Source organism: Heptranchias perlo, chromosome 21 (genome assembly GCF_035084215.1).
Source record: "Heptranchias perlo isolate sHepPer1 chromosome 21, sHepPer1.hap1, whole genome shotgun sequence".
NCBI classification, from domain to species: domain Eukaryota; kingdom Metazoa; phylum Chordata; class Chondrichthyes; order Hexanchiformes; family Hexanchidae; genus Heptranchias; species Heptranchias perlo.
The window spans coordinates 13292645-13307176 of NC_090345.1; the positions used below are offsets into that span (position 1 = coordinate 13292645).

Consider the following 14532-nt stretch of genomic DNA (forward strand, 5'->3'; position numbering starts at 1 on the left):
AGAATGGCACCATTTAGAACTTCTTCAGGGAGGCTGAATTCCCACGAGTGCAGGATGCCACTGATGCCACGTGGCTATAAAGGCCCTGTCTGAAAGCCCCATCAACTTCATGAACAGGAAGGGATTTCATTCCCTGAATGTCCAGATGGTGAATGATATTAGCCACCTCATTCTGCATGTCAATGCCTGCTATCTGGGGAGTTTTCATGATCCCCTTATTCTCAGACAATCTTGGAAATCTGCTCTGCTCAGCCACAGCAATGGGACTAGATGGCTGACGAAAGACCAGGGTACCTGTTTCAGCCTTGGCTGGTGGCTCCTTTCCGGTATCCAAGGATGAAGACCAAAAACAGGTACAATAAAGCACCGGGCCCTACCAGGATCATAGTAGAAGAGATTATTGGAATTCTCAAGTCCTGTTTCCATTACTTGGACAGGTCAGGGGGAGCCCTGCCATATAGAGTTTCCAGAATTGTAATGACTTGCTGCACCGTCCATAACTTTCCTGTTACTAAGGGATTGGGCTTTCCAAGCACAGAAGGTACCTAGAAACATGTGGAAGTTGCAACGCAGAAACAGGCCATTCGGCCCAAGCAGTCCTTTTCCTGCCAGCATAATTCCCTGGGAGCTAAACAACCTTTGCCTCTTGCCCTTATCTCTGCCAGGATCACCTCCCACGCATTTTATGAAAACCTTGGTCATAGCAGACCTTTGAGATGGGAGCTCCTCCTTTTCCCATCGCAATTTTATCTTGAGGTGTATTTCCAGTTCTCTCTCTCTCTCTCTTACTCTCTTCACCTTCACTCCCCCACCATACCCCTCCCACCCCCATCTCAACCACCTGCTATGCCTCAGGCCATCTCAGCTGCAGCAGCTTTTTAACTGCAGTAACTAGCCCCAATTTCCCTCTCTTCCAGCAGAGGAGACCCAGTCAGGAACGGGACCCCCCCACTCCAAACCCACCTTGCATAATAAATAAGGGGCTCCCCTCCCCAAGGAAAATGCAGTCAGGTGCAGGCGGAAAATCCCCCTGCCATTTTGTATGATGACCACAGGAAAATCCAGTGCTGGGAGACAGTAAGTTATTTTTAGCCACGGAGCTCATGGGGAAATCGGAAATTTGACAGCCAACAGTTCCTTAGTCTTTGAGGCCTCTCATTGGGGAGCTTTGTGGCAGCAGAATGTTCTACCTCAGGATGTGTTTGTGTGTGGCGTTAAAATGGAAGATCAGCAGGGAGATATTCCTTCCTCCCTCAAAGTGCTCTTGCCCCCGTCTTGGGCTGTAACCCAGATCTTACTGCCCTGCTGGCTGAGGGAGAGGAACATGAAGACAGGAACGCTGCTTATGATAAATTATAAAATTGTTTTGTGAAATAGATAAATTTTCTATGCATTTTGATGACAGCTGGATGTTTTTGACCTGCCTGCCCCAGTCTCTGCCCTCAATGAGCAGACAAGTTCGCAATAATGTGACCTTTGCCTCCTTGAGTTGGAATTTGCATGGCTTTATAATACCATAGTTATGTAGCAGATGAAGGGCGTTGAGTTAATCCAGTCAAGAACAGGAATAGAATTGGTGACATATTGCAGAAGGGTGGGTGTTGACATTGTTATTGAAATAAATAGCCATGAAATGTTTTGTACTTAATCTTTGAAAATTGCTATGTGTGTGCAATGTGGGAATCGGCCGAGCCTGCAGTGGAAGGGGAGGAGAATCGGGCAGGACCAGGAAATGCCAGTTCTTTGCCCTGAAGAGCATCAGTTGTGAGTTTCTGATGGAACCTTGGGAGGGCGACAGTTCCCTCCGCAATGCTAGCCAATAGCAATTTTTTAAAAAACTGGCCCTCTTACAAAGGGGGGTGATGCCTTTCAGTGCCATATCTTTTGGTGGGGGATCACCAGCAGAAACCCCATGCAGTCATCTGGCACCACAAAATACAAGACGTTAATGAACTTGCAGAATGGACATGTAAATGGCAAATGAATTTCAATATAGGTAAGTGTGAGGTGGTGCATTTTGGTCGGAGGCATAAGGAGGCCACGTACTGCTTGGAAAATAAAAGTCTCAATGGGGTATAGGAGCAAAGGGATCTCGGGGTATAGATTCACAAATCATTAAAAGTAGCAACACGAGTTAACAAGGCCATAACAAATCTAAACAAAGCATTGGGGTTCATTTCTTGAGGAATCTCATTGAAGAGCAGAGAGGTTATGTTAAACTTGTATAGAACCTTGGTTAGACCGCAGTTGGAATACTGTGTACAATTACGGTCTCTATATTACAAAAAGGATATCAAGACACTGGGGCAGGTGCAAAAAATATTCACAAGGATGATACCAGAACTGAGAGGATATAACTATCAGGAAAGGCTGAACAGGATGGGGCTCTTTTATCTAGAAAAGAGAAGGCTGAGTGGTGACCTTATAGAGCTCTTTAAAGCTATGAAGGGATTTGATAGGGTAGACATAGAGAAGATGCTTCCACTTGTGGGGGAGTCCAAAATTAGGGGTCGTAAATATAAGATAGTCACTAATAGATCCAATAAGGAATTCAGAAGAAACTTCTTTACCCAGAAAGTGGTTAGAATGTGGAACTTGCTATCACATGGAACAGTTGAGGCGAATAGCATGGATACATTTAAGGCGAAACAAGATAGTTCATGATGTGGAGATGCCGGTGATGGACTGGGGTTGACAATTGTAAACAATTTTACAACACCAAGTTATAGTCCAACAATTTTATTTGAAATTCACAAGCTTTCGGAGGCTTCCTCCTTCCTCAGGTGAATGTTGTGGAAATGAAATCCTCGAACCCTTTGCATTTATAAATTTATAAATGCGAAGGGTTCGAGGATTTCATTTCCACAACATTCACCTGAGGAAGGAGGAAGCCTCCGAAAGCTTGTGAATTTCAAATAAAATTGTTGGACTATAACTTGGTGTTGTAAAATTGTTTACAATAGATAGTACATGAGGGAGAAGGGAATAGAAGGGTATGCTAATAGGGTTAGATGAAGGGGGGAGAGAGGGGGCTCGTGTGGAGCATAAACATCGGCATAGACCAGTTGGAGTGAATAGTCTGTTTCTGTGCAGTTAATTCTATGTAACTACAGTATCTCTTTCTGGCCCTGCAGCTCCAAATTCGAAAATGACCGTGAGAATGTATTTTTTAAAACTCCGTAAGGCCTACTTGCTGAAAAATTTCATTAAGCCTTTGCAGAGTCAAAACTCTTTGAAATGCTGGGCCCAACTGCTTCTCAAGAATGTTGACGGCCATTCCGTAAGTGGTCACTGGATACAAGTTTCACTGCACTTAAATCAATCCCAGGTGACCGGTAAAGGCAAAATAAATAAGAGATTTATGACAGATGTATTTCATAGATTAAGTTATTAGTTTGATGTAGAACATTATATAGCGGCTGAAGCTTCTGATGCCTGAAGCAGCTTCCCATTTGCCTGCATGCCCCACTCTCTGTAATAGACTGGTTTGACAGTGATTTTCATTAAAGGGAAGAGTTTCACGATGTCTCTGGTTTATGTGACATCTTGTTGTCCTGGATTCCACATGGTAATGACTCTCGGGGGCTCAAGATAGCTTGGCCAGATACTGCTCTAATCTAGACTGAGTGGTCTTTTTTATTGTTCTAATTGAATTGCCTTTTGATTGCAGTGTGGCCAAGATCTTGGATAAGAATCCTCTTTCTATCAGCACCCAATTGAGTGGAGGGGTTCCAAACCCTATCCTGCCATCTCCTGCCAGTGTCCAGCTCGCTCAACTCCAAGCTCATCTCACTCTGCAGCGATTGAAATTTGCTCAGTCAGCTGTAAACAGTAACACAGCAGCTGCAACCGTCCTGAGTCACGTTCTCACCAAAGTTGCTATGTCCCAGCCTCTGTTTAACACTTTAAGGACGCCCTCGCTGATCAACGCTACTCATGGACAAGCAGGAGGAGCACAGCTGGGGCCTAGTATGTCAGGCCCAGGGATGCCACCAGGTGGATTACCTTTTCCTTCTCAGACTCCGGGATTACCTCCTTTGGTGGCAGGAGGCATAAGCCAAGGTGGAAACTTACAGCCTCAAAACCCAGGCCCAATCAGACTGAATCCTTTTGCGGGTATGGTACCGCAGCCACCCGCGCATTCAGCAGCAGTTATGAATCTGAACAAACCTGTCTCGTCACACCCTCCTGGTGGCTTTTCAGAATATCCTGGGGACTTCTCCAATAAGACCAATGTTCCTAATAACCACACATACAATCACGATGAGGTGCTATGCACCCAGGGATTTCATCAGTTTGGTTTCAGTGATGATATGTCCAATGCACTTTCCGCTAACCTTGCCTCAGGGAATCCGGTTAAAGGACATCATATTTTGAACCAGCCGCATCCTGGTTTTCAGCAAGATTTCCAGAATACTCAAATACAACAGATGTGCAGAATGCAGGCACCAGGTTATTCAGGAGAAATGAATGCTGGCGGCTTCCCACAGAAACCCGAGGGCTTTCATCAAGTCAACCTGACTGGAAATTCACAGAATCAGGGAACTTGGGCATCGGATCAGTGGCAAAATTCCTCACAGTTCTTGCAACCCAATAGGCCTGAATTTGCAGCTCAGTCACATAATATGTGGCCATCAAAAAGTCAACAGTTGCAGATGAGAAATGAGCTCTATAATCCTGAGGAGCCAACCTCTGAAGGAAAACTCAACATTGGATGCCCACCTCATTTCAACAGATTCAACAATAACCAGAACTTCACAGGCCCCCAGTTCAATCCAAGTGAGCAGCAGCTACACGGTGCCTCTCATCCTCATTTGCCTGAAAGACAACTCCAACCGCATGAACTTAATGACTTCCATGGCTTAGTACCATCACAGCTGCCCCACATTTGCTCAATATGTGACAAGAAAGTCTTTAACCTAAAGGTGAGGATTAGCATGACTGTAGCAAATGTTGTTACACATGGTGGAGATGGTCCTGAACAATCAATGAGGTGCATGAAATGTGTAATTTTAATTAGAGTGCATTTCATTCCCATGGATATCTCCTTAGTATCCTGAACTAACTTATATAGAATTTATGCCACTCAGAAGCATTTACTTTTGAAGAGTTTCCATTTGGGAACATGTACAATCTATTCCACCATGGGTTGTACCCAGCTATTAAATCTACTGAGGCAAAATTCTGCATAAATACTCTCTCTGATCCCCAAAGGTTATCAAGTGTAATCCAGAATGTTTGATCAATCTCTATTTAACACCAATGTCCTTTGGATAATGTCCTTTCTCTTCCCCAGCAGCACAGGAATAACTAAGGTTAAGTTTGCATTACACCTAGAAGGACAGCTAATTCTACATAATGAACAAGAGTTTTTGAGGTAGTGAGAAACATTTGCGGAAAAACTTCTTCAACTGTTTAATAAAACTGTAATGAATTTACACTTGAATCTACTAATTGGCTATAATGGATATTTTATGTTGGAATTGGATTAGGAAATTCAATTGGTGAAGTTGATCCAGTGAATCGCTCGTGTTCAAATACCTGGAGCCACAAGTTAAAAACTGCACAGTTAAGAATAAGAACGGATGTCAGGTAGAACCTTTTTACAGTAAGAGTAATATGCTTGTAGAGTAGCTTACCAGAGAAGGCCATTGAAGTGAATGGTATAAATGGTTATAATTGCAAACTGTGTGTGTTTCTGGACAGAGAAAGGGCGAATAGGGTAAGAAAGAGGAAAGGTAGGATTGAGTTAGTCAAAAGGAGATTCGCTAGTCAGATTTTTTTTCTGGTTTCCAAAATTTATGACATCCTAAAATGCTGGATTGCATCTCCTGATTTATTTATGCCTCGGTCTCGTGTTCCAGCATAAAATATATTGTAATATCCATCAGGATCAGAACGATTGGTCATGAAAATAGTGACATAATTACCTCACTGTGTGCAGGCTTCATTACTTCTACTTACATGAAGTTGATGATGTTTTCTTGAGTGACTAGATTAAATTCATTTGATAAATATAAATAATCAAAGAAGTCTGGTTTCATTTAATTGATGTTTTGCTGGCTAGATTTTTATTGTCAAAAAGTTTTTTGACCAATGTTAGAATATTGACTATCTCTGGAAATCCTGAAATCTGGTACATACATAGAGCAAAATAAATGAGATGGCTAATGTGAGAACAGAAGAAATCTGGAATGAGAAAAGGCCATTCAGCCCATCAAGCTCACTCCATTCTGAGTCCATATATCATTATTGTGTCATTGACTTCCCCGCCACACACACACACACACACACACACACACAAAATCTATCAGTTTGCTTTGTGACTATTTTCCATGAATTTACAACATCATGCTTAAAGCAAGTGAAACACTTTTATCATCTACTAGTTTTCCAGAATTTTCCAGCTAATTATCAATGCCTAAATAGCAATCCTAAATAACCACCCTTACTGATCATCATAATTCAAATAATTTCACAAGAAAACCAGTCAGTAAATTAGTCAACACCAAGATTTTGCACACAACAGTTTCATATGAGTAGGGTCACCGTGAAGCCGCTTATTACTATATCTACAGGGTAATGGTTGTGATTTGATTGAGAAAAAGAAATGCCGTCATTTAGATTGCAACAATCACTGAGAAGATAGCATTATTCTTCTTGATGTAAATTTATTTAGACTTTTTAAAAAAACAAGTCATCTGATTTCATGAAAGAATTCCAAACAGCTGGAAAAAGACTCGCCATGACTGGAACTGAATTTGCGTGAATGTGACTTTAAAAGTGAACCCGCTAATGATCTGCTCTTTTCTCAGTCTATTCAGGCCTTTTATTTGATTTTACGAAATGTATGGGATAACGCTGACCTTTATCCTTTGACCTCTGTTGGCGTGTAAAATAAAGAACCCATAGATTGCAGTAAAATTGGAAGTTTACCTCATATGCAAAAAATATACAGTAGTTGGAAAGATCACAAATATATATAGGAAGACTTGATGAGCATTTATTTAACGCTTTCTCGTATCTCCCTAGAGGTCACATATAATGAATTACATATTGAAACTTAGTATCATAGAATCATAGAATGATATAGCATAGAAGAAGGCCATTCGGCCCATTGTGTCTGTGCCGGCCCTTTGAAAGAGCTATCCAATTAGTCCCACTCCCTTGCTCTTTCCCCATAGCCCTGTAAATTTTTTCCTCTCAAGTATTACCCAATTCCCTTCTGAAAGTTATTATTGAATCTGTTTCCACCACCCTTTCAGGCAGTGCGTTCCAGATCATTATAACTCGTTCCTTAAAAAATGTTTCCTCCTGTTGCCTCTGGTTCTTTTGCCGATCACCTTAAATCTGTGTCCTCTGGTTACCGAACCTTCTGCCAGTGGAAACAATTTCTCCTTATTTACTCTATCAAAACCATTCATGATTTTGAACACTTCTATCAAATCTACTCTTACCCTTCTCTGCTCTAAGGAAAACAACCCCAACTTCTCCAGTCTATCCACATAACTGAAGTCCCTCATCTCTGGCACCATTCTAGTAAATCTCTTCTGCACTCTCTCTTAGTCCTTGACATCCTTCCTAAAGTGTGGTACCCATAATTGAAAACATACTCCAGCTGTGACCTAACCATTGTTTTATAAAGGTTCAACATAACTTCCTTGCTTTGGTGCTCCCCCATTGAATCATGCTCCACTTGCCCAACTTCATTCCCCAGAACTAGATCCAGCACCACTTATGTTGTTATTATGTATTCAAATGTGTAAGAAGACATCTTTGGTTCAAGTTCTACCCATCCTCATATAATAATAATTCTCCAAAGTGAAAAAAAGACTTGCATTTATATAGCCCCGATCACAGTTCTCGAAAATCTCAAAGTACTTCACATACAATGAAATACGGAGAGTGTTGTTATATAGGCAAATCAGCAGCCATTTTGCTCACAGCTTACGATGACTGACCATTGTGTTTTGGGATTTTTGATCACTTTAGCATTGACGGGGGAATGGGGTTGGTGTTATTTAGATTAAAATGTGCTTTTAAGTTAAAATTTGCCCTCAAGTGGTTAAATTTGAAGTACAGCCATCTGCTGGGGATACGGATCACGGGCGTGATTTTGACCCGAAGCCAGGAAGGGGTTGGAGGGGTCAAATTGCGGACGGGAAACCTTGAAGTATGGGTTTCCCAGAAGTACGGGTTTCCCGGGCGTCCTTATGATTTTGATGTAAGGATATCTTTTTTTTGTCGGTTTGCTGTCCGACTGGCTGGCCTGATTGACAGGCTGGTCTCAGTTGGATGGGAGAGCAACCAGGGAGAGGGGGTGGTTTGGAGGCGGGTTGGGGGCGGGTCTGAAATGGCTGCGATTTTGAATGCCCCCCCCGCCCCCAACCCACCCGTTTTTCAATGTTAAAATCGTGGTCCAGGTGTCAGACAAAGTATGTGTCCAGATGGTCTCAGACAATGAAAGTTGATTAAAAAGCATCCCAGTAAACCTTCTCCCTTAGGTGTTGGAATATGTCTACCTTGTAAGTTTTACAAGAGCTAGTTTCAAAGGGTCTTCATCCAGAGGGGTCGATGGCAACTCTACTGACCAACCTCTGGATAGGGAAGGAGTCAGGGGTCAAACTGCCAGACGTCCCGTTAAGAGGGGCCACAAAAGAACGGAGACACATGTTTCGGGTCAGTTGGGCAGTGAAAGTAAAATCTGATCATGAGGGATGTGGGTTTGCTTATGGCAGAGACTGGTGACATTGACCTGAGAAAATATTACATAGATACATAGTATTACATAGTATTTACACCACAGAAACAGGCCATTCAGCCCAACAGCTCTCTGCTGGTGTTTATGCTCCACACGAGCCTCCTCCCACCTTACTTCATCTCACCCTATCAACATATCAAATATCTAAGGCAGACCCAAAATTTGTAACAACCAGTTAATGGATGAGGGAGAAATGTAGGCCAAGGCACCAGGAAAACTATCTGCTCTTCTCTGGATTAGTGCAATGTGGGATCTTTAACAAAGACTAAACAAGTAGACAGGGCCTTAGTTTCTTTCAACATGACACTGGAGTCTCAGTTTAGATGATATGTTTAGGTGTTGTGGAAGGCATTAAATCTGCAACTTTCCATCTCAAAGCTCACCTGACACTTCTGTGCTTGGTGAGATGTAATCTCCCAGCAGTCATTTGCCTTTGTTTTCTAAATATGTGGCAATTTTCTTTTTCTATTACTGTAATCACATGTTCGATGCTGACTCTTAAAATCAGTTTGAATATAGTTGGTCTATGCCAATGAGGGTTGAGAATGCTGTATTACCCGGAAGGTGGGAATAGTGCAAAAGATTTAACGAGCAGCAGATACCTCATTCCATTGTCCACAAGTTTTTGAAGACCTCAAAGCTCGCTTCCTTGGGTTATAAAGTAGCTTTCTTTTTTTCTTGCTCCCTTTTCCACAAATTTCCCCTCCCCCCACTTTCCTTCAAATTGTAAAGAAATGTAACTTTACTATCGCAGCATAGGCATCCTGTCATCTATCCTTAGCGATGTACATGTGCCCGGACTTCCTCTTCGCTGTGGACCTGTACCTAATGATGCATCTGGTGCAGGCCTGAAGTAGGTAAATTATGCCCAAGAGAAAGTTTGAATGCCGAGCTCTTGGTCCCGGCAGAGTGGATATCTGGTGCACTCCACTCAAATTGTCCCAGACAGTGCTTGGAGTGGAAAATCAGTCTAGTGTTCAGTTTTAAAAAAAGCCAGCTAGGTCACATTCTGGGCATCTAACCCCCTTTAACAAGCTTCTATAGCAATGTATAATCACATGTATAATCTTATGTATTTGCTTCTCCTTTACATTGGCAGGACTGGGAACATCATGTGAATGGAAAGCATCACATCCAGAACTGTACACTCTTCTCTGAAAAGTAAGTAACCATCCGGATTAGCTTAGTTTGTGGCTGTTACATAATTACTTTTTCTTGTAATCCACACGGACCAATGATCAGATACTTAAGAGCAAATCTCCCTTAGTCACTATTATAGATTATCTTTCAGATCACTCACCGCTGTGAGCTTTTGGTTTGTGCCCATCTTAGTAATGCTGCTTATGTTAGACACGCTTGCATTTTCAGAAAGTAATGCCCCCTGTAATTCTTTGAGCACTATATTTGAGAAGTTCAGTTGTATCATTTCCAGTTCCAGGGGCATTTTGTTCATGCATCACTGCAAACATAAGTTTTCTTTCATTTATCCTTCCCCCCTTTTCCATTGTTTTTCCATCACTTTAGAAAGTTGGTTTGGTAACCTGTTCCCAGACCTCTGTCCTCCGTAATACACTACTAACTATGGCTTTACTTTCCGTCTGATTTTCCTTCCCTTTCTTTGGGAGAAGAGCTTCATATCCATTCTTTGATATATATTTTATTGCTCTAATCTCTCTATGATATCATAATTAGCAATTTACTGTATGGGGAATTGCTGGCACAGGCCTGTATCACCACTAAGTGCCAAAACACATTAATGGATGTACATCCCCCATCTTGGGTCCACTTCTATAAGTTAAGTTTTTACCAGAGAAAGTGCTGCAAAATAGGCCCGTTAGCACAGTTCAAAGCTGGTCTAGAAAAACCTGCATGATCATCAGGTAGTCATGACATAAACTCAACGAGACACAGACAATAAAACACATGGGGCCAGAACTTGCGCAGAGCAGCATGGCAACGCTCACCGCAGCTCCTGCAACTTAAATTAACGAATGTACTTACAACGGGCTCTGTGGCATCAACTTGTTTGATTTTGAACTTTTAAAAAATTGTGCGCTATTAACCCAGCCTCTGAGCAGGGTAAGTCGATGTGCATGGAACAGTCTGTGAGAATAGAAGACACGCCCACAAAATCTGTCAGGAAGTGAAGTCACGCCCACAAGCAGGCGAGCAGACTTCATTCATTTAAAGTTAGTATTCTGGAAGTCATTGTAAATAAAAATTTTAATTTTTTTTAATAAAAAGGCAAAGAAACAATTGAATTAAATTAAAGAGACAGAAGGGAAAAGTAAAAAAAAAATATTTTTTTAATTTTTACATTTTTTAATGACCAAAAGTTATTAAATAAGGAATAATATGAGACTCCACATTTTTAAAATTTAATTTTTAGTTGTTTGGCAGTCATTAAGACTAACCACGCTTTTAAAACTTAGTTTAGACCTGATAGTTTTAAGCATACCTTTTGGTGGCGTAATTAGTTACTTTCCAGCTGGGCAGATGAGCAAGTTTGTGATTTTTCAGTGATTTCAACGATTGCAGCGTGCGATGGCCCTTTAATTCGAAGTTGTCAAATTGCCGGCGAACCAATGGGAGCAAGTTCACGATTTTCGCATTTTAATGCGCATGTGCAAACATGGGCACTCGTTCCTTCAATTCACCATTAAAAACAGAGAGCGCTGGTGAGCTTCTCCGTTATTTCAGGAGCAATTTCTGGCTCAGTGTACTGGTAAGTGGTCCCTTCAGTTTATCCACAAATGTTAGGGTTTAGTTTTACACAAAAATATCTATCTGAATGATTTTATATAAACAATTTCCATTCTACAAATTCTGAAAATAAGAAATAAGACACCCCTAAGTGCTTTACAACCATTGGATTACTTTTAAAGCATAGTCACTGTTGTTATATAGGCAATAAGTAAAATTTATCCATCTGCATCTTCCTTACTACAGTGTAGGAAAACAGTTTGTTCTTCCCCAGCAAATACATGGAACTCAGAGGAATAATGAGTTTATCTATGTCTTTACAGTTTCTGAGATATCTGGGCCAGCGATGAGGTTGTCTGAGTGCATCTATGTTTTTCTGCCATTCTGTCTGTGGTGTTCTTACTTCATTTTTATCGTACGTTTTGATTATAATCCTAGTTCAGGCATCGGGTCAACTAATTTTACAAGATCAACAAATGGAGGTGTTAACTCATGTGGAACCAGTACAGTTTTGAATCCTTCAGGTAATCGATCTAAATCTATTATATATCTGTGCGCTCCTTTGGTGCAGAAAAAAATTAGGCAGTGTGTCATCAGTCAAAGTTAAATATAATTTACAGTGCATGTAATGTTCACTGTGCCTTGCTGGATAGTGTTAAACACAGCTTTGTGTTGAATTTAATAACAAGTCCTTAATAACAGTGCTGTCGCTGGAGGAAAATGTGAAAAGCATTTTTAACAGTTGTAAGTAGATTGGGTGGAAAGAATGAGCAGCGCAGCAAGATAATCTCCATAAAGTCATCTGTCTGTAGTTCAATGAACCATATGTGTTGAAATTCTCTAGTTGAATGGTGATGTAAGGGTGCGATTTCTATCACCGTGATGTTAAACTTGCAGTATAACATGCAGAGTTAGGGGCCACCCTGACTCTGCAAGACCTCCCGGTGCAGGTAGTCTCACCTTGGTTGAGTATGATGCTGCATGGATCTCCGAGACACTTTTTAAACCTACCTGGAATTAATTTAAACATGACAGTGTGGACGCTCCCACCACATTTTCCACTCTCCTTCCCTGTGGAGGAGTGATTGTTCTCTGCTGAGCACTACCCCAGAAAGGATGGGTGAGGTGGGAACTAGTCGTGTGGGGATACCAAGTAGGAATCCACATTCCATTACTATGTAGCACTGCAGGTTGGTCCTGAATTCCCTGTTCCCTGGCTCTTTATTGTTCATAAGCTTACTGATGCGGTATTACAGGGCCCAGAGTGGCACTGTACACCTGTCTGGTATTTGATGAACCTCTCTAATTTTACTTCACGTTATTGTGCTTTATCTTTCAGACTTTCCATCAGATAACAGTCAATCTCACTTGTCTGTTACTTCAATGAGGATGTTTCCCCAACCAAGTCATGGATTCTCTTCAACACCTTCTGGGTCAAAGGTAGCTGCGTTCCTAGATACCCAACAGTTACACAGTCACCTTAGCATCATTTTCTACTTGCTTATTTTTAAAAAAAATTGTTCTCAGGATGTGGGCAATGCTGGCTAGACTGTACAAGGGTGGTGGGCCTTCATAGAGATTTTTGTTTCACAACTGAGTGGCTTGCTAAGCTACTTCAGAGGCTATTAAAAGACAATCATGGGTCGGGGAGTGACAGGTTCCCTTCCCCAAAGGACACTAATGAACCAGTTGGATGTTTGTGACAATGCTTCCATGGTCATTTTTATGGTTCTAGCTCACAAGTTATTGAATTCTGTTTCACAACTTGTCATGGTGGGATTTGATCGCATGACCTCTGGGTTGCTAGTCCTGTACCATAACCATAAGCATAACCATAACTATAACCACTACTGCTACTGCTGCTACTATTACTAGTATTACTACTTGCATTTAATGTAGAAAAATATCTCAAGGTGCTTCACAGAGGCTTAAGGGGGAAAAAAATGACACCACTGTAGCTGTATAACATTTTTTAGTAATGATGAAGGTTGTGACGAGAGTATTCCTGGAATCACTTCTAAACTAGCCATGTTCTCCCCATAGGTCACTGCTTATGAGAGCAGGTGTTCTGTGACACAGGCCTCCTACTGAGTTGAAGATTTATTGCTTCTCCACCATAGCCCCACCCCCTCACTGCATCTGTATTTTTTATACCATTCCTTTGCAAGATCTCCAGTGCCTCAATAGACCTTGGACACCATGTTGAATGCGTTAGCAATTTTTCACTAAATTCCGTTCCTGGCTTTTCATGGGAGCTTTGCTTGACTTCTGGTAAATAATCTGCTCGTTAATTCTACAGGCCTTCCTGAAGAGAATGTCAACTTCTTCAGATCCAAGGTTATCTTATCTAAGGCATGTACCATTGTGAAGAAGGGCCATTAAATTCCTAGGGACATAAGCATCTCTGAAGTGGGCATATTGTGTCATTCATGGACATTGGGTCATTGATAATCTGTACCTCGGTTACTCATGTTTTCAATTATCGGCAAGTATATTCATGACAGTCGGGAGATACATAGGAGTCAGATCTGCTGGCACTTTTTTTCTTTCAAAATGTACCAACTGTGAGCTTAGTGGCAACAATCTAGTCAGCAGGAGCAACAGAGGTAATTGCTGCTGGATAGGATGCAAGCAAGCAGGAAACGAGACACAAAACATTCAGAAGTCAGAGCAGCTATTGCTTTGAGGATTGTACATTATCCAGCCAGGAGACTGAGTTCCGTTCCATTATGGCAGATCATCAAGGATGCAGTAGAATTGGCAGCTGTGCCTTCAGCTGCCTAGGCCCTGAGCTCTGGAATTTCCTCCCTAAACCTCTCTGCCTCTCTACCTCTCCCTACTCCTTTAAGGTGCTCCTTAAAACCTACCTCCTTGACCAAGCTTTTGGTCACCTGTCCTAATATCTCCTTATGTGGCTCGGTGTCAAATTTTGTTTGATAATCGCTCCTGTGAAGCTTATTGGTTCATTTTACTACATTAAAGGCGCTATATAAATGCAAGTTGTTGTTGTAGTTTCACACTGCACTATGGATGTGCATTTTTATGCATATGTTTTGTTAAAATATTGC

General features: G+C 41.5%; 1 protein-coding gene across 2 annotated transcripts in view; it reads left to right on the plus strand.

The window, feature by feature from the left end:
* The window catches only part of rbm20 (RNA binding motif protein 20), a 191741-nt gene that overhangs the window by 106448 nt on the left and 70761 nt on the right, over positions 1-14532 (plus strand). For both annotated transcript variants that reach the window (XM_068002111.1, XM_068002112.1), the window contains exons 2-5: positions 3671-4925; positions 9861-9922; positions 11903-11988; positions 12804-12904. In XM_068002111.1, the coding sequence (XP_067858212.1) occupies positions 3671-4925; positions 9861-9922; positions 11903-11988; positions 12804-12904 (1504 nt within the window). The remainder of the gene's footprint in view (positions 1-3670; positions 4926-9860; positions 9923-11902; positions 11989-12803; positions 12905-14532) is intronic.